Source organism: Aythya ferina, assembly GCF_964211825.1.
Source record: "Aythya ferina genome assembly, chromosome: 8".
NCBI classification, from domain to species: domain Eukaryota; kingdom Metazoa; phylum Chordata; class Aves; order Anseriformes; family Anatidae; genus Aythya; species Aythya ferina.
The window spans coordinates 18,001,484-18,028,771 of record NC_140304.1 but is presented as its reverse complement, the minus strand read 5'-3'; the positions used below and the strand labels follow the sequence as shown (position 1 = coordinate 18,028,771).

The window sequence follows — 27,288 nt, the reverse complement described above, 5'->3', positions numbered from 1 at the left end:
CGTTGGGTATCTGACTTAATCCAGTCACATTTTTAAATGTTTAAGACCCTAAAATGGAAGATCTTCTGCTAATATAAGGATGTATTACTTTCAAGTAAGAAATGGCTGTTGATTTTTCCTCACTGTTTCCAAAGAGGCTGGGGTAAGAGGCTTTAAGTCTAATTGTTTGTTCAAAAGGTGTAGCTTGTGAGACACAAAGGCTAGCAAAGTGCGACGTGGAAGATCTCAAGACAAAGCAGCAGCCTCAGTGTTTCTCTCTAATGAGAACAGGAAAAGACAGTTGAGGTCCCATAGGAATGCCGTAGTTAGGGGGAGAAGCAAGTCTCCTTTCATGAATGGAGAGATAACCCTGGTAAATTCTGGACTACCTGCTATCTCCCGGGCGTGTCTAGGTTTAAGAATGATTTGGATCACAGGCTGTAACATTTTCCAGACATTCAGATTGCAACTACTATGCCAGCAATTTTATGCTTTCCTTTCCCTGACTCCAACAGTACCACAATATAAGCAGCCAGATTTTCTTCTGCATTGTGTTTTTTATCCATTCAGCCAAAATTAACAGTCTTTGAGGATAATGTATGCCAAGTGAATTTAAATCTTGCGGACTCAAATCGACCTAAAGTTGATGGATACATTCATGCCTACTGCTGAAATCTACCAATTACACAGAACTATGTTAACTTACCATAGAAACATCTCATCTAATAGCACAGATGATGTTGAACTAACTAATTACATTATGGCACATAGACAATGAAAAACATAACGAAGATGACAGCACAGCAACAGCAGATGCTACACAAAAGAAAAATTAGAAAAATATTGCTCTGCAAAATGCTCTCTGTTAAGGTTTCCTCTGTTAAAATTAATCACAAAAATTAGTGAAGATTAGATTTCAGGAAAAGATATGTGCCTTGTAATGGCATTTGGAAAATGTCATTAAACCATTTAAAACTCTACTCCTTGAGAAGGTAATTCCCATTTTTCGTATCACTATCGGTTCTAAGACGAGTAAACATTTTAGTGCCTATGGCAGAGTTTCTTGGGAGAATATCTTTCCCAGTAAGGAGAGGTCCTGATGGTTCTTCCAGAGCCTGAATGTGGTAGCTTCCAGCCATTACAGGCTCAGATAATTAGACAACTTAGATTTTATTTTAGCTTGGCATTTGCTCTGTTCTCGTGCTCTTGGCTGTCAGTGACTGTTGATTATCTGTAGCACGCCTTGTTACTTTATATATTTTAAACTGTAACAGATCCTAAATAACAAATCTAAAACTGCTGAGTATGTTTAAATGTAATGTATACATGGAGATTACATCCAGATGATATACTTCATAGACCTATGATAAAAAAACACATTGCTTTTAACCACAACACTGGTCCTCTCCCCCTTCCTCCCCGGAAGCTTTCCCTGAGCTCCCAGTCTGCTTTAGGCACTGATCTTGAACATATTCCAGCTGATAGACAGATAGCTTTTCCCCTACTTCTGAATCGTGCCTCTCATGCTACTCAAATTTTAATACTTTATTGGCTCTCTCTATATATACATAAAAATATAAGATATCCTATCTTCCCAAGTCCGTTTTCCTAGCTAGACTTTTTTTTTTTTTTTTTTTCCCCTTTAATTTTAGCTGATTCCTGGGCACCCTTCTGCTTGGTCCAGCTCCGGCCGGGGATGCAGAAACGAAGAAGGCCCACAGGTGGCGATGTGGTTAAAGTACACCTGGGCTGTGATTGCCGAGACTGGATTTACCAGTCGGCCTGTCAGAGGGAAGTCGGTCTGCTTTTTAGCACCAGCGCTTTCATTTGCAAGCAGATACTCCCGGCTGAAGTTTCGTATACCTGTGTCAGGATGTTGCTTCTACGCTAGACTTGAACAGGAACAGGTTGAAAATATTATGTTGCCTTGGATGACTAAGAGACAGTGGCAGCGCACAAACGCATCGCTCAGTCGCTCTGCAGCCGCTGGGTACGTACTTGACATCAGCAGTGGCAGTGTCCCCGCAGTGTGCAGCGACCCACCCGCACGCAGGGCTGCCCTCTCCCGTGGCACGCAGCAATTTTGGCCTGTGTGTACCTGCCACCGCTGCCTGCCTGCTGCTGCGGTTGCGGCGGTGTCGGACCAGCCAGCCTGATTGTCCTCACGGTGTGGCTGCTGCTTACGCCAGTGGCCTAGAATCGAGAAACTAGCCTTGTGAAGTTTGCATCTTGTTTAACAGATTCTGGAAATGGGTGATTTGTCTGCCCCTGTGGCTGGAACTGTGGAGCCCATTTGGGTGTACTTGTTAGGCAGCGCCAGATGAGAGCCTGGTCCCACAGCCAGGCCAGCACCCGTGCTTGGGGGAGAGCCGTTCGCCAGGACAACACCCATGAGTTACGGTGTTTGTAAAGGTACTGGGAGTGTTCTGAGGGCTGTTTTTAGCTGTAAGAGGTGCGTTATTGCCTGTCTTGCACACTACACCTAGGCCTCAGAGGCGTATTTTTCCACTTTTAAGCGTCCCTACTGAAGGGTTCTTCTGCTCGTCCTCGGGCGCTCTCAGCAGCCCGGCCGTGCCCACCACAGGCGAGCAGTGCCGCTGGCTGCCGGCCGCCCGCACCAGCCCGAGCGACCCCTTCCGGGCCCCCGGGGGGCACGGGCAGCAGCGGGCCGGGCCGCGCCGGTCGCTCCCGAGCTGGTGGCCGCGGGGGGACGGCTGCGAGCCCCCGGCCCGGGGCGGCGGGGCCCGGCGGCGGCCTGCTCCCCGCCACCGGGACCCCAGAGGGGCAGAGGGGGCGGCGGGAGGCCGGTGCCGAGCCGGGAAGGGCGCGGAAGGACGGGGCCGGGCCGCCCCCGGCCAAGTTTCTCAACTGGTGGCCGGGCGCGGAGCGGGCGGCGCCCTAACGGCCGCTCCCCACCTGCCCGCCGCCTTCCTCCGCATTCCCCTCCTCCTCCTCCTCCTCCTCCTCTCCCCTCTCTCTCTTTTTTTTTTTTTTTCTCCTCTTTCACTCATTCCTTTGTCTTCCCCGGGATTGGCAGGTTTTATTATTCCGCCTGAACAAGCCGGGGGCGGATTGGCTGCGGCGGGGCGGGCGGCGGGGCCGGCCCGGAGTGTAGTTGGGATTGCGCCCTGTCAGTAACACATGTGCGAGGGGCAGCGGCCGCACACGCACGCGGGCTCACGCGCGCTCACACCCGCTCGCACACCCGCGCGCGGCGAGGACACGCGCGCCCACGCGAGGCCGCCCCCCGGCCCGCCCTGCCCGGCTCTCCTCAGCTCCGCTCCGCTTCTCTCCGCGGCCGCCCGGCCCGGCCCGGCCCGGCTCGGCTCGGCTCGGCTCCGCGGGGAGCTCGGCAGCCGGCGGAGGGGGCGGGGGGGAGGCGATACAAAGTGCAGCCACATTGCCAAACTTACCGGCGATTGCGGCAGCCGGCGGCGGCGGCGCCCTGCGTGTGCGGCTCCGGCGGCGGGGGGCTGAGCTCTGCGGCTCTGCCCTCCGGGGAAGCGGGAGCCGCAGGGAGGACCGCGGGCAGCCGCCCCTCGTAGCGGCCGCGGGGCTCGTCCAGCCCGGGCTGCCGCTCCCCGGGCTGGGGGCTCCCTCCGGAGCAGAGCCGCAGCGCGGGCGGGCGAGCGCGGCGCCGGTCTCCTCGCACGGCGGCAGCCTCCGCGGTGACCCCGAGCGACGCCGCTCCCGGCCTCTGGCAATATAGAGGGGAAGCAGGTAAGGAGCGCGGCCGCTGCCCTCCGCCGCGGGGCCGCCTCGGGCCGGGGGGCGGCGGCGGCGGGCCCCGGGCATTGTCGCCGGCCCCGCGTACAAAGCCCGGCCGCCGCCCGGCCCCGCCGCCGCCGCGGGGAAGGGAAGGGACGGGGGGCAGGGGAAGGGCAGGGGAAGGGGCTCCGGCGGCCGCCGAGCCCGGGCGGAGGGGCCGGGAGGGCGGGGGCGGCTCGGGGAAGCCGCGTCCCCCGGAGTAAACAGCGCTCCGAAACAGTGGCAGGAGAGATCAAAGTGAGCTCTCTGGCTTCGCTCCTCGCCGATCCCCTTCCTGCCCCCCGCACGGTCTTTTGTTTCGATGCGGGAGAAATCCGGTGAATCACCTAATTAAAACCAAGACATGAATTAAGCATCCATTTTTGTACTACAAATTGCCAGCTCTCTGCTCGTCCCTCCCTTGGTCTCCATTAAAAAAACACCAGAGACGCTGTTAAAAGGGGGGGGGGGTATTTCGCCTCTAGCTTCCAGCTCTGCTTTCTATTTCACTGACTCCTATCCCAGGACCTAAATTGCTTGGCTGTGTAATTACTAGAGTAAGCCTATTTAAGTTAAAAGCTTTTTTTTTTTTTTTTTTTTTTTTTTTTTTTTTTTCCCTCCCCCCAACTCTAAATGAAACTTGATGAGGGCCCGTCCTTAGTTATCAAGGGAGTCACTTTCTGGTCAGTCCTCTTGATTCATCTTTTTAGATTTAATCAGCATTAAGGTATTGCTTGTCCTTAAGAGCTTTAGCTTAATGGGGTTACTGGATGCTTTTCTCAGTGTAACGTTTCCCATTTTATATATGTTTGCCTTCGACAAAGACGGGCTAAGGTGGTAGCATGGAGTCTTTTTCTTTCTTTTAAGAAATCCGAAGTGATTTAAAGCGCAGGGAAACGGTTTAAAGGCTCAGAGCAGGAAATGCAGATTCATTTAGGCTGTAGCTGGAAACTGTAACAAAAGGCAATTCCTTGAACAAATGCATCAGAAATCAATTTACATAAAGGTATATGATGCGTTTGGATAAATGCAATGCTAATGGCTTTTAGAGTGGTTTTCTTTCCAAAGTCTCAGGGTTTTTGTTACAGCTTAATTGGTGCAGTTCTTCTGGTTTATTGTGTGGTCACTGGACATACCTCCAGGAACTCTTTCTGAGGAAATGTGTGTTTAAAATCGGCCTAAGTTCGCCGTCTCCTGAAGCCAAGTTGGGCCAGTGGCAGGAAAAGTTCGTCCTCGCTTCCCTGGAGGTATCGGGCTGAGCGTCCTGAGCAGATAGCCAGATGCCTCGGCATGAGCACACACGGCTTACAGAGGACAAAGACAAAACATGCTGCTTAATTGGCAGTAAATAACTTGATCTTTTTATAGTATAAGTGACTGGAGGAACACCGGGAGTTTATTGGACTCTGGATTGAAGGCAACAAATTAATCGGTTTAGAGTAAGCTTTATGAATTGATTCCTATATTATCTCTCAGTTGTCCTGCTTGCGTAAAGCGTTTATTAGAAAGTGAAAAATGCCCTTTGGTAGCAGTTTGGGGGGCGGCCGGGGCAGCCCCAGCCTGAGCACTGCGCTTCGTTATCCTGCTGCTTTCCTGTGGCCGGCAAACTTTTTTTTTCCTTTTATTTTATTTTTTTTTTCTTTTTTGAGTAACAAAGCTCTAGCATTTAAACTGCTGATCAAGGGCAGATTAGCGAGACAAAAGTTGAGCGTGTTTGTGCGGGAAGTTAACGGGCGTCCCGAAGCTCACCGGCCTCGGCCCGCAGCCCGTGTGTGCGGTGCGTGCGCCTCAGCACCGGCACCGCCGCGCCTCGGGGCCGGCCGCCCCGGGGAGCCCCTTCCACGGCTCCCTTTCCCCCTCCCGAGCCGCGGGGCCGTGCCGGTGCCGGTGCCGGCTGGGGGCTGCCGGCCCTGACCCGGCCCCGCGGCGCCCCTGTCCCGCAGGCCATGGTGAACCCCGGCGGCAGCTCGCAGCCGCCCCCGGTGACGGCGGGCTCCCTCTCGTGGAAGAGGTGCGCCGGCTGCGGGGGGAAGATCGCCGACCGCTTCCTGCTCTACGCCATGGACAGCTACTGGCACAGCCGCTGCCTCAAGTGCTCCTGCTGCCAGGCCCAGCTGGGGGACATCGGCACGTCCTGCTACACCAAGAGCGGCATGATCCTCTGCAGGAACGACTACATCAGGTGGGCAGGGGGCGGCGGCGGGGGGGGGGGGCGGCACGGCGGCTGCGACTTTAAAGTGGTTTGTCAGCGCAAAACAGGTCCCGACTAAAAATAAACAGCAATCAGGGAGGCTAAATTAATCTGCTTTGTTGTAGTGTTGGAGGAGAAGCGTGCATATCTGAACGGTAAATGTTAAAATCGCAGGGCTTAAATAAGGCTGTGGCAGAGGCGCTAAATAATGAAACGGCTGCCTTTAGTATCTGATTAATTATGATATTTACATAAGCACCTTTAAACTCCTTTGAGTGGAAACAGAATGACTCATTCTCTGCTCTCCTTGTGAAAGAGCTGATTACCCGGCAGTCGGAGGGCCAGCGCTCCTGCTTGCAGCCCCAACGGGAGCGTTTGGCCCCACGTTACGGGGGCCCGAAGCGGCGTTTCTCTGGGCTTCAGCACGGAAAATGCGGGCAGTGGTGGCGGAGGGGACGCGCTCCTGCTGTGTATCCCTTATCTCTTCCTCTTCCAAAGCCATACGGTGTAAGTGCCGCAGATTTGGGTAGGGGGAACTAAGCCTGCCTAATCTGGCATCTGGTGGGGCGCAGTGCGACTATGCACAGTACCCCTTCCAGCGTGCTTCCCATATAATTAATAGAAGGAATTCATGAGGTCAGGTGCCCGTGCGATCTTTTCAGGTGAACTCAAGCTACTTAAACTCATTAATTTAAAAGGAGGCATTTTGAAGGATTACACATTTAATTTGAGTAAATGGTTTGATAGACTGATGCACATGAATGCTTCAAGGAGGTCTTCTATTTCAACATCCAGTAATTAAAAAAAAAAAAAAAAAAAAGCCCCATACCTTTCCAGCATAGCAGAAATGCAAAGTTAAAACAAGTTGTTTTGTTTGAATGCTTCTGGCTCCTCACTTACGGTAAATGTCAAGAGTTAACCCAGGTTTTTCTTTTCCCTAACGGCTGAAAAGTTCCACTTTTTTATTCCTTTCTGCAAATCTGGCCAGAAAACCTTACAAGCTTGTTTATGTCGTAAAACTTGACTTCTGTTTGAGAAGATCAGCACTGTACTGAATATGTGCAAATGCATGGAGGCATCCTTAGCCTAAAAGGTCGGTGCTGAGGCTTGGTTGCTCTTATAACACAGCCTCTGTCCCGATACATGGCCTCGTCTTCAGTCAGTTAAGTAGACAAAATGCAGCTCTCAACATCTTTGAGGAATCAAAGCCTTAGCTTTTGGGGGTATTTTTAGAGAGAAATGCCAGAAAATAAGCACATGTAGCTTTTTAATAGTGCTTTTTGGTCATCGTCCTAAGCAACAAGCCTAAGCCTGGCAGAATTGTAATTAAATAGAGCAGAACGGTGTTAGGGAAAGAGTCTTGTTTGAAGTGGAAACATTGACACTACTGTTGAGATGCAGTGAATAGTACAGATTCATCACTCGACCAACACCATCAAACAAACCCTCATGTCTGATTACTACTAATTAAAAGGAGAAGATGCGTCCACCATATCCCAGAGGCGAGTTCAGGCAAGCTTATCACAATCCTTTGGTTTTGTGTTGCCAAAAACTAATACTAGTGTATTTTGATGTAGGTGATTATGAATAGGATGCTTTATCAGATGAGGGTTTTGAATTGATCTCCTTGTTCTATCGCCTGACTCCTCTTTAGATCTGGGTGATTTGACTTGCAAAAATAACTCAGACAGATGCTTGCTGAAACTTGAACTGGACACCGTACGCTCAAGGTGGGGTTGGATGGCCTGGCTGTGCAAGGGCTGAGTTAACTCAGAGCTTTCCCTCTGGATACAGACTTCGTGGCTGTGCTGGCATGTGCGAGACCCTGGCCCTTCTGCTTTTGAGGCAGCCGCTCTTGGTGGCGGAGGCAATTTGGCAGCCATACCTACCAGTGCCTCTCTGCCATCTCCCTGTGACTTGTGTCGGGCTCTCGCAGCACCACGCTCCCTTCCCCGGGCAGCAGCCACGGGTACAGCTTCTAATGGGGGCGCGGGGGCACGTGAGGCACAAGTCCCAAAGCAAGGAGGAGCGAGCAGCCGGGCAGGCGCCAGGTGAGGGGGCCTCGACTCTCCGGGCCATTCATTACCGATCAGCGTTAGCCCTCCGACGTCGCGTGTGGGTTTGTTGTTGTTGAACCAACACAGCGCTCCCCTCTCCCTCCCTGCCTCCCCCCAGGAACCGACCAAGCACCAAATTAGCCGTGGCGCTGGGAGAGCCGCCACAGCAGCTTTCATTGAAAGCCAAGGTTCCTGGGAAAAGAGAGGGAGGCGAAAATCCCGGCCCGCTCCCGCTCCCTCCCCACCGCCACAGAGGCGTTCGCAGGGCGGAGAGCCGAGCACAGCCCTCCCAACCTTCAGATGCCAGATAAAGCAGCAGCGTGGCAGCGAATCCGCACAATTAAAAGCTTTAATTAGTGTCTCCTCCATTTTCTCTTAGTTCTGATAGGTTTTATCTAATGAGATCTGGTCCCTGGCTTAGATCTGCTCGGAATGACGTGTCCGAAATGAATGAGAGCCGCGTCGCAAACAAAACATTTAATTAACAAAATTGGCCTCTAAGAGAGAGCTGGGAGTGGTGGGGAAGGGAAGGGAAGGACGGGGAGGGGGAGGCCGCCCAGCCTTGCTTAAAGGGGCAGTGCCTGCAGCCCCTACCCATCCAGCCCCTCCATGGGGCGCAGCGGGACCCAGACCTGTCCCTGTCCTGCCATGGGGTAAGGGGGTCCCTGTGGCCCCTCTGGGAGTAGGGCCGGGATGGGATGCGATGGGAAGGGGGCTGTTGGACAGCGAGTTCATTTCCCTGGTAATCAGCGGCAAGCTGCTGCATTCGGGGAGTGCTGTCCCTTTAATTGAACAGGCTAGGTAATTAAATGGCACTTTTCCAATAGGATGTGCTAGGTAAATCTAATAGTTGGTTATTTAATATCACTTTGAAGTCTGCCCACTCAAGCACAATGACAGCACAGGAGCATGTGAACTATTAGCTAGGAAAAAAAAAAAAAAACAGGATCTCAAAAATTAATTAAATCGCATGCAATTTAGGGGGAACGTTTATCTTGATTTGTCATAACAGAATTAATTCAAGGCCTCCAATTCACTTGGGGGCAGATCTGTTACTCTGAATTAACCAAGCGTAATTTGGCTGTTTTTTTTTTTTTTTTCCTTCCCCTTCTCTAATGCAGCACTTGCCATTATGCACAGCCCCCCTTTTAAGTATCAATAGCTTCTGGTGCTTTTAAGGTGCTTGGTCTCTAGTTATTCTGAAGTACCTTTAATGGACTTGGCTCCAGGCGTAGTTTCTGTGTTGCCTTTCTTTGTTACATTTAATATAGCTGGTGCAGAATTTAGATTAAATATAGGGAATGTACAGAAACACCAATCGCTTCTGGATCAGTAGGTCTGGATGTGCATTTCTCTCCGAGAGGGCTTGGATGTGTGTTGTGGGCACAAATACGTGCTGCGCTGTGCAAGATTTGGAGCAGTTAAATCTGTCTGCCTTCACAGCGTCCAAAACAACTGCAGCCACATTTTGTTAGTGTAAGTTGCTTGAGATGCGCATCTGCTGATTCTGAATTTTGAGCAGCAGGACGTGAAACTGGACTGAAGATTTCTTGCTGCTTTCCTTGCTACTCTCTGAAGTTCTGGGAAAAAAAAAAAAAAAAAAGAAAAAAAAAACAGGAGTGCTTGTGTGTACGGGGTGTGGGGAATGCAATGTTGGAACTACCCAGTAGTTAATTTAAGGTGGCTCAGTAAAATGCTGTTAAGTGCAGAAGAGCTGCCTTGTCCGTGTAGGGAACCTCTTGATGTTTGTGATTGATTGCATTGCCCAAATGTTGAAATATTAATGACCTTCTTGGACTGAGGACCCAAAGAGGAAACTGAAACCAATTCTGTCATCACAATTAAAGAGTCCCCTGGCTTTAATTAGCCTGACCTGGGGTATCTCTACCCATTGCTGCAGTTAAAGAGAAAAGAGCCCATTAAAGTCCAGTCTGAGACCGATAGCTACTTAATTGAGCACCTAAAGCCTCAAGCCTTTTAAATCAAATACTGTCCTGGACAGTCCCCCTGGTTAGATAATTAGCTCTCCAGCCTCTCAGAAACCATGTGAAACAACTTTTTCAGTAAAGAATAGTTACTGTGGTGAACTTCCTTTACTGGTAAGAAGGAATAACATTTTTTTTATAGATAAAACCTTTTTCCTGCTAATGGTATTAGAAAACAAAAACATTCATTATAGCAGAGAAGGAAAAATAAACCTAATTGTCCTTGTAAATAACACAAAACGCTGGAAAGGTGTTGTAACTTTGGGAGTAATTTTCAGGAATTTTAGCGGAGATTCAGCTGATGTGACTTTGGAAAACAGAATTGTTCTGGAAACATGCTGAGGGAAAACCTAAGGTGCGTGGAAAGCCTCTGGATTAGTTTGACTCCGTTTATTAAAATTCACAGACATTCAAGGTGTACAACCACTTCTAGTCAGAGAGAATTGTATAACAAATGAATGCTTAATGAAGACAAGTAGCGCAAGGAGATCAGTATTCCAAAAGCTGTGTTTTCAGGCGGGTGCTGCAGTCACACAGAGGGCTGGGAGAGACCGCTGATCGTGCTTGTCTTCTCCCGGACAGGCAGTGTTGTCTGCTTGTCTGCAGGACCTTGCCTTTCTGCCCCCACCCTGCCAGTAATGCCCTTGTCATCACCCATTGCCCTAGATTTGTGGATCTTTGCTCTAGATACGTAGTGATGTCTCGCTGCATCCTCTCGGAGTGCTTCCCGTGCACCTTTTCTATGTGCCAACTTCATTACTAGTAACAATGGGGGAAGAAAAACGCATATCGTAAAGCTTTGCAAGTAACCTCAATACATCATGTGGTGGCTCGGAACTGGTCCTGATTTAGAAGATGCCCTAATAATGGACCCTCAGTTTCTAGACAGTTTAGTCCTTTTGGCTGGAGGTCCTGACAATGTATTAGTTCAGCTTTCCCTTTGTAACCGCTGTGATTCTGCAAGAACGTGTCAATGTGTCGTGGATCTCAGACTAATTAGTTTTGAAATGGAGTTTTGATTGAACTCTTCAAATCGATGCTGCTGCAAAATTTGTTTCTCAGCTTCCTATTAAAAGCCATCTTAAGGGGCAGTTTTACTACTCTCTCTGTCGTTCAGTCGATACATTTAATAACAACTTACAGGCTATTTTCAATAAAGTGGCGACAGCAAATTAGTAGTTTGAACATGACAAGCCTCCTCTGCAAGCTCAGATTCTGAAAATTCAAAGCAATTATTTTTATACAGAGGCACACTGCAATCATTCAGATTACGGGTATTCTGTTGTAATGCGTCTCCGAGGTTGACACAAACAGAATTTTATGACTTTATTTGGACAGGAAAGAGATGCAAATATTAATATTTATTATGACACCAATACGCTAATTTGTAAATCCTATTACTGTGTTTTACATTGTGCAGAAAAGTGGGTCTGTGACCCTGCCAGCTAGTTCAGTTTCCTTTTTTGCTGTGAAATGATTGTGGTACTCTTTATAAATATTTGTGTGTATTAGAGAGACACGCGCAAAAGCAAATAAAGGTTTTCTAATTCTAGCTAATGCAATCTGTAAAAGTAGAACTCAATAATTATTATTGTGTTATATTTTGAATCGATGTGTTGTGCCTTTAAATGGATTTGAAGAATTATGTATATATTTTTCTTCACCACTCTTCTGCCTATTTCCCCCTTCCCCCTGCTGCCTGTGCCCCCCCCCAACCCAATGGCAGATGTTGTGGTCTCATTTGATTGCATAGGAAAACTGCAGTGATACAGCAAACACCCAGAGAGATATGATGACAAATGGGTCCAGATCCCGGTAAATTACTTTCTGCTCAAATCGAAATTTCATTCAGTTTGTTGCTAGCAGAGATGAAGTAATCTAAATTGTGGACTCAGGAGCAGATAGAGGGAAGTTGGAGCAAGCATTTCATTATCAAGAGAGAGAGAAGGTTAGGATGAAAGAGATGAGCAGAGGCAAATCTAAAGTGTTGACACCATGATTGAAAAGGTTAACCCATACACATTATATATCAACCTGGATAGCAGAGAGTTTCTAATGGAAACTCTGCACTGATGGAGGTTTACTGGAGTTTCAATACACTGAGCATGATGTCTTCTTAGATATACAATCAAATCCTCTTAACCCTTTTGATGACTCATATCTCAAGATATGATTAAAGTACAAAAGAGTTCTTCATATAATTTCAAGGACACAATGCATTTAAACTCCAGTCATGAATTGTATCTTTTTTTTTTTTTTATGATGAACCCAGTAATCTGATAAAATGTGTGTAGTACAGAATTGTTTGTGTTTCTAGAGGTGTAAGTCAATATTTCTGATTAAATCCTGTGTAACCACATCCAAGGTAGGGTGAAGCTACCAGTTGTAATATGAAAAAGTATATTTTTGTATAGCAACATGTAAGCAAGTTGGAAGACAGGGGTCAGAAGTCTAAAATAGTTGTGTAATAAACCATTGCAGTGATGCGCAAAAATGCTTAGAGCCTCTTGTGTTTTAAATAATTCATGATCATCACCTCTGTTTCAGGTTATTTGGAAATAGCGGTGCTTGCAGTGCCTGTGGACAGTCCATTCCTGCTAGTGAGCTGGTCATGAGGGCACAGGGCAATGTCTATCATCTTAAGGTGAGGGTGTTCTCTACGTGTTTTTGTTATTAGCTGATGAGAACTGCCGTGCTTCTGTAGTATAAAATCTGCATCTGCTTGTGAATAAAGTGTGAAGCAATAACTAGAGATATGAGTACATATTAGGAAGCTTCCCTTAGTGTGTAGCTTTGTTCCCTCATAATCGGTAAAACTATACTTGAGTTATGTACTGCATAGTCCCAACAGGTACCTCCAAACATGGCATTAGTCTTACTAGAAACCAAGCAGTTCCATATCTCAACTGTACTCACGGTCTCTGAAGTGTAATTTTCAAACCTGCAGCATACTTAATTTGTGCTGTAGTTTCACTTGCTGTCTTTTTTCCTTTTTCAGTGTTTTACATGCTCTACCTGCCGGAATCGCCTGGTCCCAGGAGATCGGTTTCACTACATCAATGGCAGTTTATTTTGTGAACATGATAGACCTACAGCTCTCATCAATGGCCATTTGAATTCACTTCAGAGTAATCCACTACTGCCAGACCAGAAGGTGAATACTCAACAATTACTAATAAGCTTTATTAGAGCTAAATGAAGATCAATTTCTTTTCAATCTAGCAGTGGACATTCCCCACCCCTGCAAAGAAACCTTTAAAGTAACTGAATTTAAGTAACATAGACATGGGGTACAGGGAGAAAATGCTAACCTTTAAATATGACACATAGGGCGAGTCAGTTTATTTTGGTTTAGGCATGTGCAGCTGTACAGCTGTTGAACTCTTTATATACAAAGCAGAACGGAGAGCATACGTTAACATAAGCTCTTAACAAAGAGGAGCATTTTATTTTATAATCTTGAAGTTAAGGGCTACAAGAGAGCAGGTTTCTGTGGGAGGAAAATTAGATCCTTTAATATGGAAATAAATGTCTTGTGAAGAGAAGGTTCCTGAACCAAACCAGTGTAAGGTTTTAGTTGAGGAGGCATGCTGGGGTACTCTTTCAGAAGTATTTCCTTGTCTGTTTTATATGTCATAACTCAGATTTAAAAACCAAAGTGCTGTTTTCTTATCGCTCCATAACACTAATAGCTCAACTAGAGATTGTATATCTCTGTGGTTGATAGCTCTTGGTTTCTAGCTAAATGAGTAAATAATGACTGTACAAATCATATAGAGAAGAAGAAGAAGAAAAAAATCTGATCAACAGTTGTCCTGTAAGGCTGAAACTAGATAGTTTTAGATCTATTTTAATCTCCTTAATAAGTCCTAAAGCTATGCAAGTGAGTGCATTTTGATAACTGCTGTGCCTAATTTGTAACAATTACTGTCAACCTTGAGTTAAGAGACTGTTCATTCCACCCTGGTCCAGAAAAGAGTGAATGTATGACTCTTGCACATAATTTTATTCACATCATATTTCATACTGATTATGTATTGATGACATTGATTCATTTACTCTTTACAGCGCCACTTGCATGGATATTAAATCTTATTGACCACAGATGAATTTTAATTTCAGATTGGTGATAGATTTTTCCATCAGCTCTGATAGTATATTTGACTTTTTCATCATTAACCCAGGCAATCACACAGCACTGAGTTATTGCAATGAAACAAAAAGTGCACACTTCAGTTGGTAATTCTTTATGGATTTACAATAGGAACTTCATTAATGTCTGTAAGGATCACAAAAAAATAACATTTATCTGCAAATAGGAATTTTGAAGATTAAAAAAATCTGGGACAAATGCTAGGCTTATCTATTCTGTAATGTGCAGAATAATTTTTAGTGCTTTTACTTAGTGGAGAAATATATGCAAGAAAACAAACTGCTTCTTAAGTTCCAAGATTTTCTTTTGTTTTCTCACTACATTTCAATATTCATGTTTGCTTTTTTTTCTGTGCATAAATTTACTGATTAATTTTAAGTATTCTTTCAAGTCTTATGCAGTGAGTGTAATTACATCAAAATAAAACATGGACTTTTTTATTTACTTAATTTGTCAATTGAGGTGATGAGAGAGCTGAGTACCAAAGTCGTATATATAGTTAGGCAGAACAAAGATAATTAAGATTGGAGGAGAATGTGCAGCTTCTTTTCAAGGAAGTACAAATACAGTTAAAGATTCATAGATTTATACTGTTGTGAATTTTAATGAAACAAATCTGTAATACAGACTAGCTGGCGGTGAATCTATTAAATGAATATTTGTAGGTATCCCATTTCGAAATATAGGTAAAACCATTCATCTTTATACACTGCAGTAAAAGGTTTACCTTTCTGAGAGAGTGGTTTATCCACTTGTCTTCTGTGAATGTAAAGTTTAATGTAACTTCAAATAGGTGTCTAAATTGTCATTTAGTTTTATCAGTTTCTTACTATGCCTTAGCAAAACATAAAAATGATTTAGTTGCAATAAAAGCAGTAGACATGATGAGGAACACAGAACATGGAAAAGAAGTAAAATTGGACTAGACTTGCAGAGCTCACAACTGAAGACACCTAGCAGAAGCTAAATGCAGAGAAGATGCTGAGAGCAGGTCTTTATTAGTTCTGTCACTGACAATTAACTGCATCGCTACAGTCGATGATGAGGCAGACAAAGAGGTATTAAGGAGAAGATTGGGGAGAGGGGTTATAGTTGTTTTGATTCTTTATAATATTATGTCTCCAGAAAACAGTGCAAGTTTCTCTCCTGGTCTTCTGAGGGGAATTGTGGAGGGCCTGAATTTCAGGAAACTGAGTTACAGTTGAGGAGATGAGTTGGTAATTCGTAGGTTTGTCAGGTGGCTGGGGTTCTGGAAGATATAGGGGCAGGTGCCAAAAGAGAGCTTTCTTGTGTTAGCATTTTAACAATCTGAAGATGTAAACATCACAGATGTTTTCCAGAAAGCTGTGCATTTTAGGGCCACTAATTAAAAATGTTCTTCCATTATGACAGAGTTGGCTGTAACAGATACTCTTTATTAAACATTAAAGATCGATCAGTCTCCTGGTTATTCTGCTACTAGAGATTGTAGACATAGCAGAATATTCACAGGGTGTTTTTATTAAGCTGAAGAGATTGAGACATACTCCTTGCAATAAAACACATTTTTGTTGCATTTGTGAAGGTGACAGTTACGAACTTACTATTCTCTTAATATGTAGTTGACGAGTTAATATGTATTGGTACTTGGTGCAGGCAGAAAGGGTTGCATGATCTGACTTTGCTTAAAAATCTTGATTTTGTTTTTAAGGAGGCAGATGCAGTGGTGTCAGCTATTACTGACTTTTGCCTGCCTAAGTCAATTCACACATGGAAATTATATCTTTTCATCACTTGCTATGTCGTCTGAAAACAAAACTATTTTACCTCAGTTAGGTACTGCTTGCCGGCAGAAAGCAAGCTCAGTGTGTGATGTCCTGTGTGCCATTTTATTTGAAGGGGTTGTGTTGTCCTCTGTAGAGAATTGTCTTCTGTAGAGAATTGTCTATACTTTTTTGGCAGCAGTAGTATTTCTGCAGTATTTCTCGTAGGCAGTAATACTGTTGGCAAACTAAAAGTGTAATTTTTCCACCGATTGGCAATGTTTGTAGCAAACGCTTGTCTTCAGCTTCTAATACTTTTAAATAAAGTATGAGTTAGATTACGTCTTTCAGAGAAGATCTTAAAAATCTTCTAGTTTACATATCACTCAACAATTCCCTTGTAGTTACATAATTGGTGTTGTCTGTGTCCATAGTAGAAGATATTTGATGCTCATTTATTAAATATGCTTGCTGGCTGCTCCCTAATCTTTGTTCTGGACAGACAAATTACCTTTCTCACACTGAGCTTCAGCTCTGGGGAATTAAACCTCCAAGCCTCTACTACTTTAATTAGCTTGAAGGTGGGGGGTTGCAGTTACTAATAGACCTCAGGCTTTTAGTAACTTAGAGAAAGGGTGAAAAAAGAACTTCCTGGGAAGCGCAAAATGTCATTTAAAAACCATAAAATTCTCATATATATTATTTCATTTTGGTAATTGCAAACAGATTGTATTTGAAGACTATGGATGATCATTTCTATTTTATCCATGAAAGTTTAGATTTTTATTGAGTTAGACACTTTTAATTATCACAATTCATTAACACCAGTGTGAAAGCACATGTTTGACTTCATATATTAAAATGTTTATGTAACATTAACTAACACACCAGATGAGGAATTTTAAATGGGGGGTGGAGGGGGTGGGGGGAATCCTGAAATATCTATATTTAGCTCTTGTGCAATGCAGCATATTAACCAAAGTTGCCTTGGGAGGATATTGGCTGTACTTCTTATTTGCTTTACACACTATTTCTTCCAATTATAAGATCATATTACTAGCTTCTTCAAAGGCATGGCATGTTTCTTCCCATTTAAAAGGGGCCCAGAAAAGCCACCTTATTCACGGTATGATTTGCTACCAGGAAGTACATTTATTTATTGTTGTCATGTTTTTTTTCTTTACTGTCTGCTCTTTTTAGTAGTGAAACTGCAGAAAATATTTGCTTTATGCTATTTGAAGTTGAAACATTAGCAGTGTGAATGGGTAGTGTAGAAAGCCTTAGTCAAGTCACAGTTGGAAAGTAATCTAATAAAAAAGAGATTAGTGAATAAGGAAAAGACAAAAGCAGTCATGTTGTAGTTTCCTATCTCAAATTTAGTATTCTAGCTAAGATACCCATTTTTATTTCTTGCAGGTCTGCTAAAAGGTCAGAGTAATGCAGAATGCGTGCCTTCATCTCAAATTTTGTTCATCACAGATGGATCCCATGTCTCCAAGTAGACAAGTCACCTTTGTAGCTAGCATCAGTGCCAGCTCCATACCATTGCACCTTCTTTATTCTTGATTGCCCTTCCCACATTTATTGGTGTATTAAAATGACTGAATATGAACATTAAGGACTCCATGAACCTGGGCTAATGGGAGACTGTAGAGAAAATGAAAAAAGATCCACCGGAGGACATCTTTGGGGGGGCGGGTGGGGAAGATGACTAATGAAGCTAATTAAAAGAAGCATTGAAATCTGCTTTCTACCCTCATTAACAATTAGCAGGGCACTGGCCAGTTTGTACCCTGTGTTTTACCTTACCAACATTCTATTTGCTCTTTGTATATTTAAGTGTTGTAAGGAAATGTGTTTCAATCAAACTGAACATGAGATAAAGGGAAGATGTGGCTTTTGTGATATTCTATCACAAACACTTTTATTGTATCTCTGTAAAATACAATGTATGTATGCATGTAAGTGTTTTTGTCCTAATGTTGCTACTTCCCATGGCAAAAAAAAAAGAAAAGAGAAAAAGGAAAAAAAAAGTCAGGCTCATAGCAGCTACTGTGTAGAAATTTTCACTTACTTCTAATTTGCTGAATGAAGAAAAATCTTTTATTTGTGATATTTTCAGAGACATTTGCTCTAGTATGGTGTATTTAAATAATAAAAAAGTAAAACAAAAAACACTGAATTGAGTATGGGTTTTAAAACTTTGCTTCATTAAAAAAAAAAAAGAAACTACATTCAAAACATTACTCTGAAACTAAATCTTACATAGTCATGACTTACCTTAATTGTCAGTTACCTTTAAAAATAGCTTTTTTTTTCTTTTTTGTCTTATGCCAGTAAAAAACCTGTTAAACTACTACTGTGTTACTCTTGGCAAGGATACAGAGCACTGCTTCAAAATGATCTTTATTTTTCAATGAGATTCTTACTTCTGGTAACAAACAAAAATCTATTGCAGTTCATATTGCAGTGAATTATGGTATGTATTATAGGTATTGTGGTCTCTTTCTATCCAGTTCTTTCCCGCAGAACTGTTAGGGGTATGCATGTGTCTGTGAGAGTGCAAACATGAGTGTGTACGTATAGACCATAAGAGGTCAAAGAATAATAATAAAAATAAAAGCAACAAAAGGGCTGTACTTCACACTGAGCAATAGAATTGAGTATTTATAAAAAGGGATACAATAGCTATTCTGACCTGAACAACATAAAGTTGAGTTTGTTGAGGCAAGAGACTTAACTTTTTAAAACTGATAAGGAAAGAAAAACACGCTTCCTGGACTATTTCCGAGAGCAATCTGATCTCAAACATGATCTGTCCTCTGGAAAGAAAGACACAAAAGAGCAAGAAAACTTCCTCTAAGCTTAGAAAGGGAACAACTTCATTCACTGGGTTTTCCCCTTCAGCTACTTATTGGTAGATCTGTGTAGAATAACTTTTGAGAAAAAAAAAAAAAAAACTTCATTCTTATAGCAAGAATACTAACGTGAATCTATGACTGTGCATTGAATGCCTTCAATCAGGAAACTGCAAGCACCTAGAATGTGTGTCTGCTGCAATTCATAGCAAATCAATATTACCAACTATTCGGCTTTTATTGAAGACTAATACATTTGAAATACATCATCATTATGTTTTCTTTTTTTTTAATTCTGCTTTTAAGGAGATGTTCATTGTTTAGCTTTGTTTGGTTACGGCGTGAGCTTGACTTACTTTTGTTGTGCTGCTGATACACAAAAAGCTGAATTACAGATTTGTCGGTCTAAACCAACAGCAGATCTTTTTTTTCAGGTCTTACTTTCTTGATCTCTACTATACTGGAGGTCTGCTGAATTTCTTCTTTAACACTTCAGTGCCTGTGCAAAAATTGGACTGTTGTAGAGACAAGAAAATGATGTAGTGTACAGTATTAGACAGTAAAGACAAAAGAACACTCACATAACATATAAAGTAATAAAACTACTGAAGCTATGTATGTCTTATTTTTTTTTTTAATTAAATGCACTTACATATATTTTTAAAATAAGTTTGTAAGGTTTTTGATCTGGCATTAAAGTCTTTAGGTAAGAGTCTTGCAAATTGTGCTGCTTGAATATCTTTGAAAAGACACTTGAAGTCATATGAATATAGAATTCAAGTATTAGTGAGTCTGCAGACATCTTTTTATATTCTTTCAGTATAAGCACTCAAGGTACCGTGTTTAAATCTAACATGTACAGATTTTTGGTTGTCCAATATAACCTAGAAGTGTTAAGAAGATAGCTAATAACTTCTAGTAAGTAATGTAGTATAGCATTTAGTGATGTAGAGGTTGAAGTTCATTAACGGCTTTAAATAAACTATTATATGACTCGTTTGTAAAGCACAGCTACCTATTTAATAGCTTACTTTAAAAGCATTTCTTAAGTTGCAGACCTATAAGATTACAAATGTCACTCATGTTAGCATAATCCACATGCAAGTGATGAAGCCTTTGCTTTGATGTGCTAAATTGGAGGAGGACTAATGGAGCTATGAATATACAATAGAACTTATTTAAGTAGTATTCTTCCTTTAGGTAAAACACTTTCTTGAAACCAGAGGCATTTCAGACAATAAAACAGGCTGTAATGGGGATGTTAGGTGTGGGTAGAAGGCTACTGGAAACACTTAGATTTGTCCATATGTGAAAAATGACTTTTTTTTTTTAGATCTGTGAAGAGAAACGTGTACTTGTTCACCTTTTATCACATGCATTTGCTAGGTTGAGTCTGAAATACACCTCCTGCATTTAGTGCTGCTGAAAAGTCATACAAATAATCATTCAGTAAGAGCTTCCCTCACTTTCAAAAATGAATGCTGTTAAAAAAAATCAAAGGAAATATTACTAATCTGAAATCATCCTGGTGAACCTGGATAAAATGCTCTGTCTATACTGCATCTAAATGTCTCAATCATATAAATTGTCACTCTTATTAATGAAACAATTTTGTAAAAAGATTGCCCTCTAAATGGGTTTAATGTTTTTACCTATCCAGCTGTCTAGTTATGAGATTTACGCATCCTGGCAGGCAGTGGGACATTAAGCCTTTCCAAACCAAATTCTGTTTGCAACAAGATACTGTCTTTTCAGTCCTACATGATTTATCTTTAAATATTTTAACAGGTTATGCAGTATCTTATGAAATATAAAATGAGAATGTCTTACTAAAATGAAGCCTATGAAATTAAGTCACATCTTTAGAATATTAACCACACTGCGTTTGTTTCTGTTTTTCCCTGTTAGTTAACACAGTTAAAATTTGCACCATCTAATTTTAGGAAAAATACTAAAATAAAAAATAAATCTGATGCTAGCATAATTTGACTTGCTACCAGGCATTTCAAAAGATCATTTTAAATTAAACCTAATATCAAAATTCTTTGGCTGGTATTAAGTGTTAAGCTTTTCCAAGGACCCATGTTCTGAGCAGCTTTAGTGAAGTAAATGAAATAGAGACGGAGACATAAATGTATATATTTTTTAAAATATTATATTTCTTAAGTGTGAAATGGTGTGTTCCAGGACCGGTGTTACAGCCTCAGCCTACCCTACATGAACTACCAGATAGCCATCCTTGCCGCTTGTTACTTTTTAGTACCAGGTGCATGCCTATTGTCAGTCCAGCGAAGCCACAGAAGAGCTTATTGCAATTAAATAGCAATTTGTTTCTATGAAACTGCAATTAAAGTATTACTGATCAGCCATTTTAGATTGGTAGTGCTTTGCCTGCATGTTAAGCAGTGAGGAGCTCTCAGTTCGTATCCGCCGAGCCTGAGCTGTGAGCGGCAGCGAAGTGCAGCAGCTCACCCACATCCCCGGTCGGGCTGAAGGCACGAGCCCTCAGCCCTGCAGCATGAGTGCACTGCGGGCAGCAGCAGGCCCGTGCCTTGGGCTGGCAGCATGCGGGGCCTGCAGTTATTGCTGGTTTCTGCTCTTGTGTATGCAGGGATGTGCGTGCTTCCTACGGGGATGTTTTCCACTTCAGATTGATTCTGTGGAGAATGGACTGCGAGCTGTGGGCCGCAAGCCAATAACGCGCTGCAGGTCCTGACTTGTTGGAGATATGTAAACAGGGCTACTATAGCTCCTTAATCACAACTAATAAAATACTAGAAGAAAGCAATCAATTACCTCATAAGTTCTTTGTTTTTGTTTTTTAATAAAAAGCAGGCGTGTGTCTGACATGGCTGCTATGTTCATGCCTGTACAACAGAACAGGTGAGACAGTATAAGGCAATTGCACCATCTTACCAGCTGTGTCCAGGCCTTGGTGGCAGCAGTGGCTGCGGTGGCTGCAGTGGTGGTGGCAGCGGGTCCTCCCTGGGGACCCACAGTGCCTCCGGCCCCGTGCAGGGCAGAGCCTGGGGCCACGTGGCAGCTGTGCCTGGGTGACTGCGCATCTGAAATGTAAATGCTCGGTGCAAATTAAAAACTTGTTTGTAAGAACTCAAAGAGGAATTAACTTTGTAGTGGTAATTATATTTCTTAATTATCACCATATTTTAACAAAGTCTGAGGCACGTTAACTTCAGTTCCTGCATTTTTGCACGGTGGAGGCTGTAGACATCCTTGTTCCTTTGCCAGAGGGGCTGACATCACACCTGTGGCATGCATGAGATAAGCGTGGCTTCTTTCGCAGGGCTGGTGTCTCTCAGAGATGTTCCTTGGGGGGGATGGCCTGTGTCCCAGAGCCGCCGTGCCATCCCAGCCGGGGGCGGCCAGGCGGGCTGCCATGCCGGGTGGCAAGGGGGTGGCACGAGTACCTGCGAGGCGGCCAAGCCAGGCCCCAGCCAGTGGTGAAGGGCAGGGCAATGCCTGCGTGCGAGTCTCCGCGAAACCGGCGCGGCCGACAGCCAGGAGCTCACTCACCCGCCGTGGCTCGGACCTGCGCCTGAGCCCAGGGCCTGAAACAAGCCCTGTTCGCTGGAGACAGACGAGGCTGTGTTGAAGATTTTTATTTTTTCCCCACGCTCTGTGGGTATTTTTTAACAAGCCAGGTTCTGTTGTGTTGCCTTTAGCCGCATGTCTATAGTTACGTCCACGAAAATGTTTTTTGGCATGCAGGGGGCTGTTCGGCTTGATGGTTGGGAAATGATAGTTTCCCAACCCACCGTGGGTTTAAGCCTTCGCCTGGTGAGGCGACGTGTGGTGCTCCTTCACCTCTGCTCACCTCTGGCTTCTCTCCTGAAGAGCAAGCAACAGCCTGGCACCCACAGGCCATTTTTTTTATTATTATTAGTGTTTTGGTTGTTTTAACTGAGGCCTCTCAGTGCTACTTTATGAAAAGCAGCAAGTTGCAGAACAGTAGCAAAGTGCAAGCCATACAGCAGCCATGCCATGCTGGGTCAGGGAAGAAGCAAAGAGTCTAGCAACATCTGCTGGCCCCACAGCTGGAGGAAGGTCCCCAGCCTCTGCAGGCCTGGCTCTGCAAAGGGTTGGGGTTTTTAAACAGCAAAGCACGCACAGCTGGGATGGCTAGAAATTTTAAACAGTGCTGAATAACCTTCAAAGAATATGAGCTTTGAGCTTTAACTTCTCTTGTACTTACTGGTCAAACACAGGTCTCTCAGAGCACTGTGCCATGTTCCCATCACTCCTGCATTTTAACAACCATTTTGTTTGTTTAAATCTGTTCCCTGCCACGTTAGATGTACACCCCAGCTGACAAAAACACTGAGTTTGAAAACTGAATTATTTTTAAATGGTTAAACAATGTAAAAAAAATAATTATTATTTTGCTTAGTCGCTGCTATATACTTTGCTAAAAAAAAAAAAGAAAAAAAAAAAAAAAAAAAAAAAAAAGCTCAATTTTGCTGAAACAGACCTTCAGACCATGGTATTAAGACCAAAACTAAGCTTGAGAAATTCCTGCCCCAAAAGAACTGAGAGAGAGAGCATTACAGTGGAGAGAAAGTGGACCTTTTGAAAGAAGTTAGTCTCTCCAGTGAGGTCCTGGACCCCAAGACCCTGCCCGTGAGAGCATCATCTGCACTACCAAGCACAGCAAAGGCAGTAGCACACAAGGCAACCATGCAGATGGGGCCAGCCCTAGTGCCTCTCGGTGCTGGAGAGCAGGGCACAGCACTGTCCCTGCTGCTGCTGGCTGTGTCCCTTCCTTTCACGGGAGTGGTGGCTGCTGAAGCACTGTGTGCCATGCAGCCGGGTTCCTCTGCAGCCAGCACAGTCGCTGTTTCTTTCCCGTGTTGTTGGAATAAGCTGTTAATTACATTTTGAAATATCCATGCACTTTTCCTCTTAGGGGATCTTTCAAGCGAGCCTTTTGCTAACAACGTCGGTGGTTCACCGTAACCTCTCGGAATAATCATCGGTTCCATTGAACTTCTGCCAGTTGTTTTGTTAAACTAAATGGAGAGAACAGGGCCTATATTCTTTCTCGAAAGGGAAGAGATTGCCCTGTGATTTGGGGAAATCCTGATTGCTTACAGAAGAATAAATGAACAAGGCAGATATTAACTTTACACCTGACTTCAATTTCTTTGAGAAGCAGTGGAGAAATGTCCAGTAGGAGGAAAAAGATCCAGCTACAACTCATAAGCTAGCCAGTAATAGTCTAATTTTATTGTGCTGTAAAATCATCGGCTGCTTATAGAAAACAAAGGGGCAATGAATGCAGTATTTGTCTTTTATTCTTGCAAAAAAAACTTGAGATCAAACAGCCCCTAAAAGACAGAGCTGATATGCATCCGACTTATGTATTTTTTGATATCCTCTGATAGTCATTCCACTGATGTATTTGATAGGTAATTATATCAGCCATAGCAAGATGCTGATACGAAATAGTGGAAGACTTCAGTGTTTTGCCATAAAGCTTATACCCCTTGCTATTGAACTCTCATCAGACTTGGGATCTGCAGCAATCATTTGAAAGCTGTAGCTGGTATTTTTGTGCTTATGCCACATTTAAAAATTATTATTCTTCATTTTCATCAGTTAGTCTTTTTAGATGGCTTGAAAAAAAAACACATTGCAAATGAGCTACTATTCTTATTTGTTGTTTTAAGAAGGGTAAGCACTGGAGTATTCAAATGGAACAGATTATACCTTTAATTACATCCAAACAGGATGCTGAGCTTTTTTCTATTTTCCGTTTAATTGCTATAGTTCAAAAAGATATTGAAAATTTGTAAATGAATTATTTAAGCATAGCCTTCTGGCCTCTGTGTTTAGGAAAGAGACAAAAAGATGAAGAAGAATGAAAAAATAGAATTTATAGGGCAATATTGCCACTTGCATCTTTAAAAAATGTTTGAACTTCTTGGGGAGGCGTTTGAGCTAGATGATGTTGCGTGCTTTCTGGGAGCATCCAGTGACTGCCACGGGGTTTGTTTGCATCCCTCCCCCCTGAGGGAAGCCCCGCGTGTGCTGTGGGTGGCAAAGTGCTGTTCCTCTCCGGTCTGCTTACCAGCGAGCATGCCAGTTCTCGGATGCGATCCCAACCAGCCACTGCTTTTGTGGATGTGCTCGATCTCCATTTTCCTACATGCAAAATGAGAATAATGAAAGCAAACATAATTCATCACTTCTTAAACTAAATATATTTCCATTTTGTTTGCATGTGCATGTGCATATATCACTCACCGTATATATTTAGAATATGTACTGTGACATTACAGCCAGTGATAAATCCTACTCGCTTACTGTATGTGTTATTTGCTGCAACATTAAGCTCAGTAAGAATTTTATATGTAACTTGTACCAAAACTAAATATATTGTGGAATTGATGCGCAGTTGTAAACAAGAGCATAACTTCCCGATTCAACACAGTTGAAGGTGGCAGCTTGTGTGGCAATTCTTTTGTAAACAACTGCAGACTTTCCAAAGAATAAGTCAGTTAATTACATTTTTAATGATGTTTTTAGAAAATAGCATTCTTGGTGGAGGGAAACCTATAGCGCCAACACAAAGAAGTAAACCTAGAGCTTGTACTGAATCAAGAAATGCCGTGGGGGAAAAATGGATTTGTGCTGGGCCCAGGTCTTTTGCTCCCCCTGCCTTTTTTTCTTTCTATTGAAAGTGTCCATGTAGAGGAGTTTTTATAACTCTGGTAGTTTCAGAGCAAGACAACACTGCCAGAATCTTTTTCTTTTCTTCTTCTTTTTTTTTTTCTTTAATGTGTACGTGTGGATTATCTTATTTCATTATTTTCAATAGTGCTAAGTATGCGCTACCCACTTAGCAAGCTGATGCCGTGCATAGCAAAGCTCAAGATGTCCTCTTAAATACGCACAGCTTATGCAAGGCCGTGACATGAGCAGGCTTTAACCACTAGCAGTGTTGGCAGCTCTGAAGGGCTGATATGATACAGCCTTGCTGAGACATCGCGGGTAGCATGGGGAGATCCAGGGAGAAGCTGAAACAGCCGGAGTAAGAGCAGTACACAACTTTTATTGATGAAGTTCAGGGGAAAGAGGCACCAGGGGCAGCTGTATTAATCCCGTAATAACTTGAAATATAATCAGGCCATTGCTGCAGGGATGGGTAGGATGGGAGGAAGGTGGAGGTGTCAGGGTTTAAGTTCACAGGTTTTCCCAGTTCATTAAAAAGTGAATCAATCAGAGAAGCGGGCTTGCTTTTCAAAGGGCTGGCAACGGCGAGTGGCTTCGGCCATCGGGAGGCAGGCAGCCGCGGGAGCTCGGCAGGCAGCAGGCTCGGCAGCCGGCTGTGCTTTGCCCTGCTTGAGCTAGTAAAATGTGTTATAATGTGCTAGGGGAGATTCTGGCTGGATTTTGAGGACTTAAAAGCCAGGCAGGGTTGGTGCTGTGGGCCACAGAAAGGTGACGCTGATAGATGTTTATAAAGGAGAGAAAAAAAATAAAAAAGTTTTGTTTTATGTTTTCTAGAGTGGTGGTTTTACCAGCAGGCAAACGGGCAGAAGGAGCCTGCCTACAGGACCCCTCTTTGTAGGCAGCTGGTATAGTAATTAGCTCATTACTATTAATTTTTGCCATCCCTGAATGGATCAGTGACGTATTCAAGAACAAACAAACAAACAAAAAACTGAACTTCATAATATCTGTAGCTGGCACTTCCTGCGTCCTTTTGTTTAAGCTGCTGCATGTACGCAGAGTGGGGAGCAGCCTCAGAGCAAGATGCTCATACCCACAGGCGCTCAGAGGTTTAGGACAGAATGCCCTACATTTAAATAGAATTCATTACTTTTTAATTACCGCAGTCCAAGAGGACTCAGTGAGAACACAGGGTTGTCCAAACCGGTGTGCCATGCTTGGTCAACAGAGGTAGGGACGTGTGTTTCATCACTGGCCTGCACCTCACACACAGGTGGGACACTGGCAGAAGGTGTTTGTGTACAACCTCAGACCAGTGCTGAGAAGATGGTAATAAAAGACCAGCGTCATGTGGATGGCTGACACGGGCAGAAAAACCTTTGGTGTTAGCAGGCAGTGGCGTCAGCGTGACTTGACAGCTCCCCAGGTGGAAGCACTTCTCTTCGTGGACACCTCCTCTGGGACACGAGTCTAAACCGCCACCAGCGTCCGACCTGCTCGTCCCCTGCCCCTCGTGGGTCCTGCTGCCCTCGGGGCAGTGAATGCCTTATGCTCTGGGTGGTCCCCCTGATCACTGGAGGAGCTGCAGAGCAGCAACTCTCTAGCAGCAGTGTAACATTCAAGGTTACACTAAGAGAGGTAGGCTCCTTTTTTTTTTTTTTTTTTTTTTTTTCCCCCAATGCTTGCTTCTAAATCACTTCAGAATTCCAAGAAGTCAGTAACAATTTGAAAAACCCAATGTAGCTGTTTTTCTGCCAATCTTCAAGGCTTTGGCAAGGTTTGGCAAGGGCATATTTTAATCTCACCCACCCAGCTTCACTGCACGTTACTTTGGGCTAGCAGAAATCTCTGCATGTGCTTGTCTGCGTCCTGAACCCTTCCAC

The 27,288-nt window shown here is 43.8% G+C and overlaps 2 protein-coding genes across 4 annotated transcripts in view; one reads left to right on the top strand and one right to left on the bottom strand.

The window, feature by feature from the left end:
- The first annotated feature begins 3,000 nt into the window (after window positions 1–3,000).
- On the top strand, window positions 3,001–18,031 carry LMO4 (LIM domain only 4). 2 transcript variants are annotated; one of them, XM_084527410.1, is made up of 5 exons: window positions 3,112–3,699; window positions 5,670–5,908; window positions 12,507–12,603; window positions 12,958–13,113; window positions 17,271–18,031. In XM_084527410.1, exons 2-5 carry the CDS (start codon window positions 5,673–5,675, stop codon window positions 17,277–17,279), a joined length of 498 nt encoding a protein of 165 aa, XP_084383536.1. In that variant the 5' UTR covers window positions 3,112–3,699; window positions 5,670–5,672; the 3' UTR covers window positions 17,280–18,031. The 2 variants fall into 2 exon arrangements, with proteins under 2 accessions (XP_084383535.1, XP_084383536.1); XM_084527409.1 differs by lacking the exon at window positions 17,271–18,031 and having other exon boundaries at window positions 3,001–3,699; window positions 12,958–14,630.
- Window positions 18,032–18,878: 847 nt separating this feature from the next.
- The window catches only part of LOC311440453 (uncharacterized protein), a 509,298-nt gene continuing 500,888 nt past the window's right edge, over window positions 18,879–27,288 (bottom strand). For both annotated transcript variants that reach the window (XR_014695427.1, XR_014695428.1), the window contains exons 10-11: window positions 24,801–24,874; window positions 18,879–22,580 (exon numbers count right to left, since the gene is read on the bottom strand). The gene's annotated coding sequence lies outside the window, so the exon portion shown is untranslated. The remainder of the gene's footprint in view (window positions 22,581–24,800; window positions 24,875–27,288) is intronic.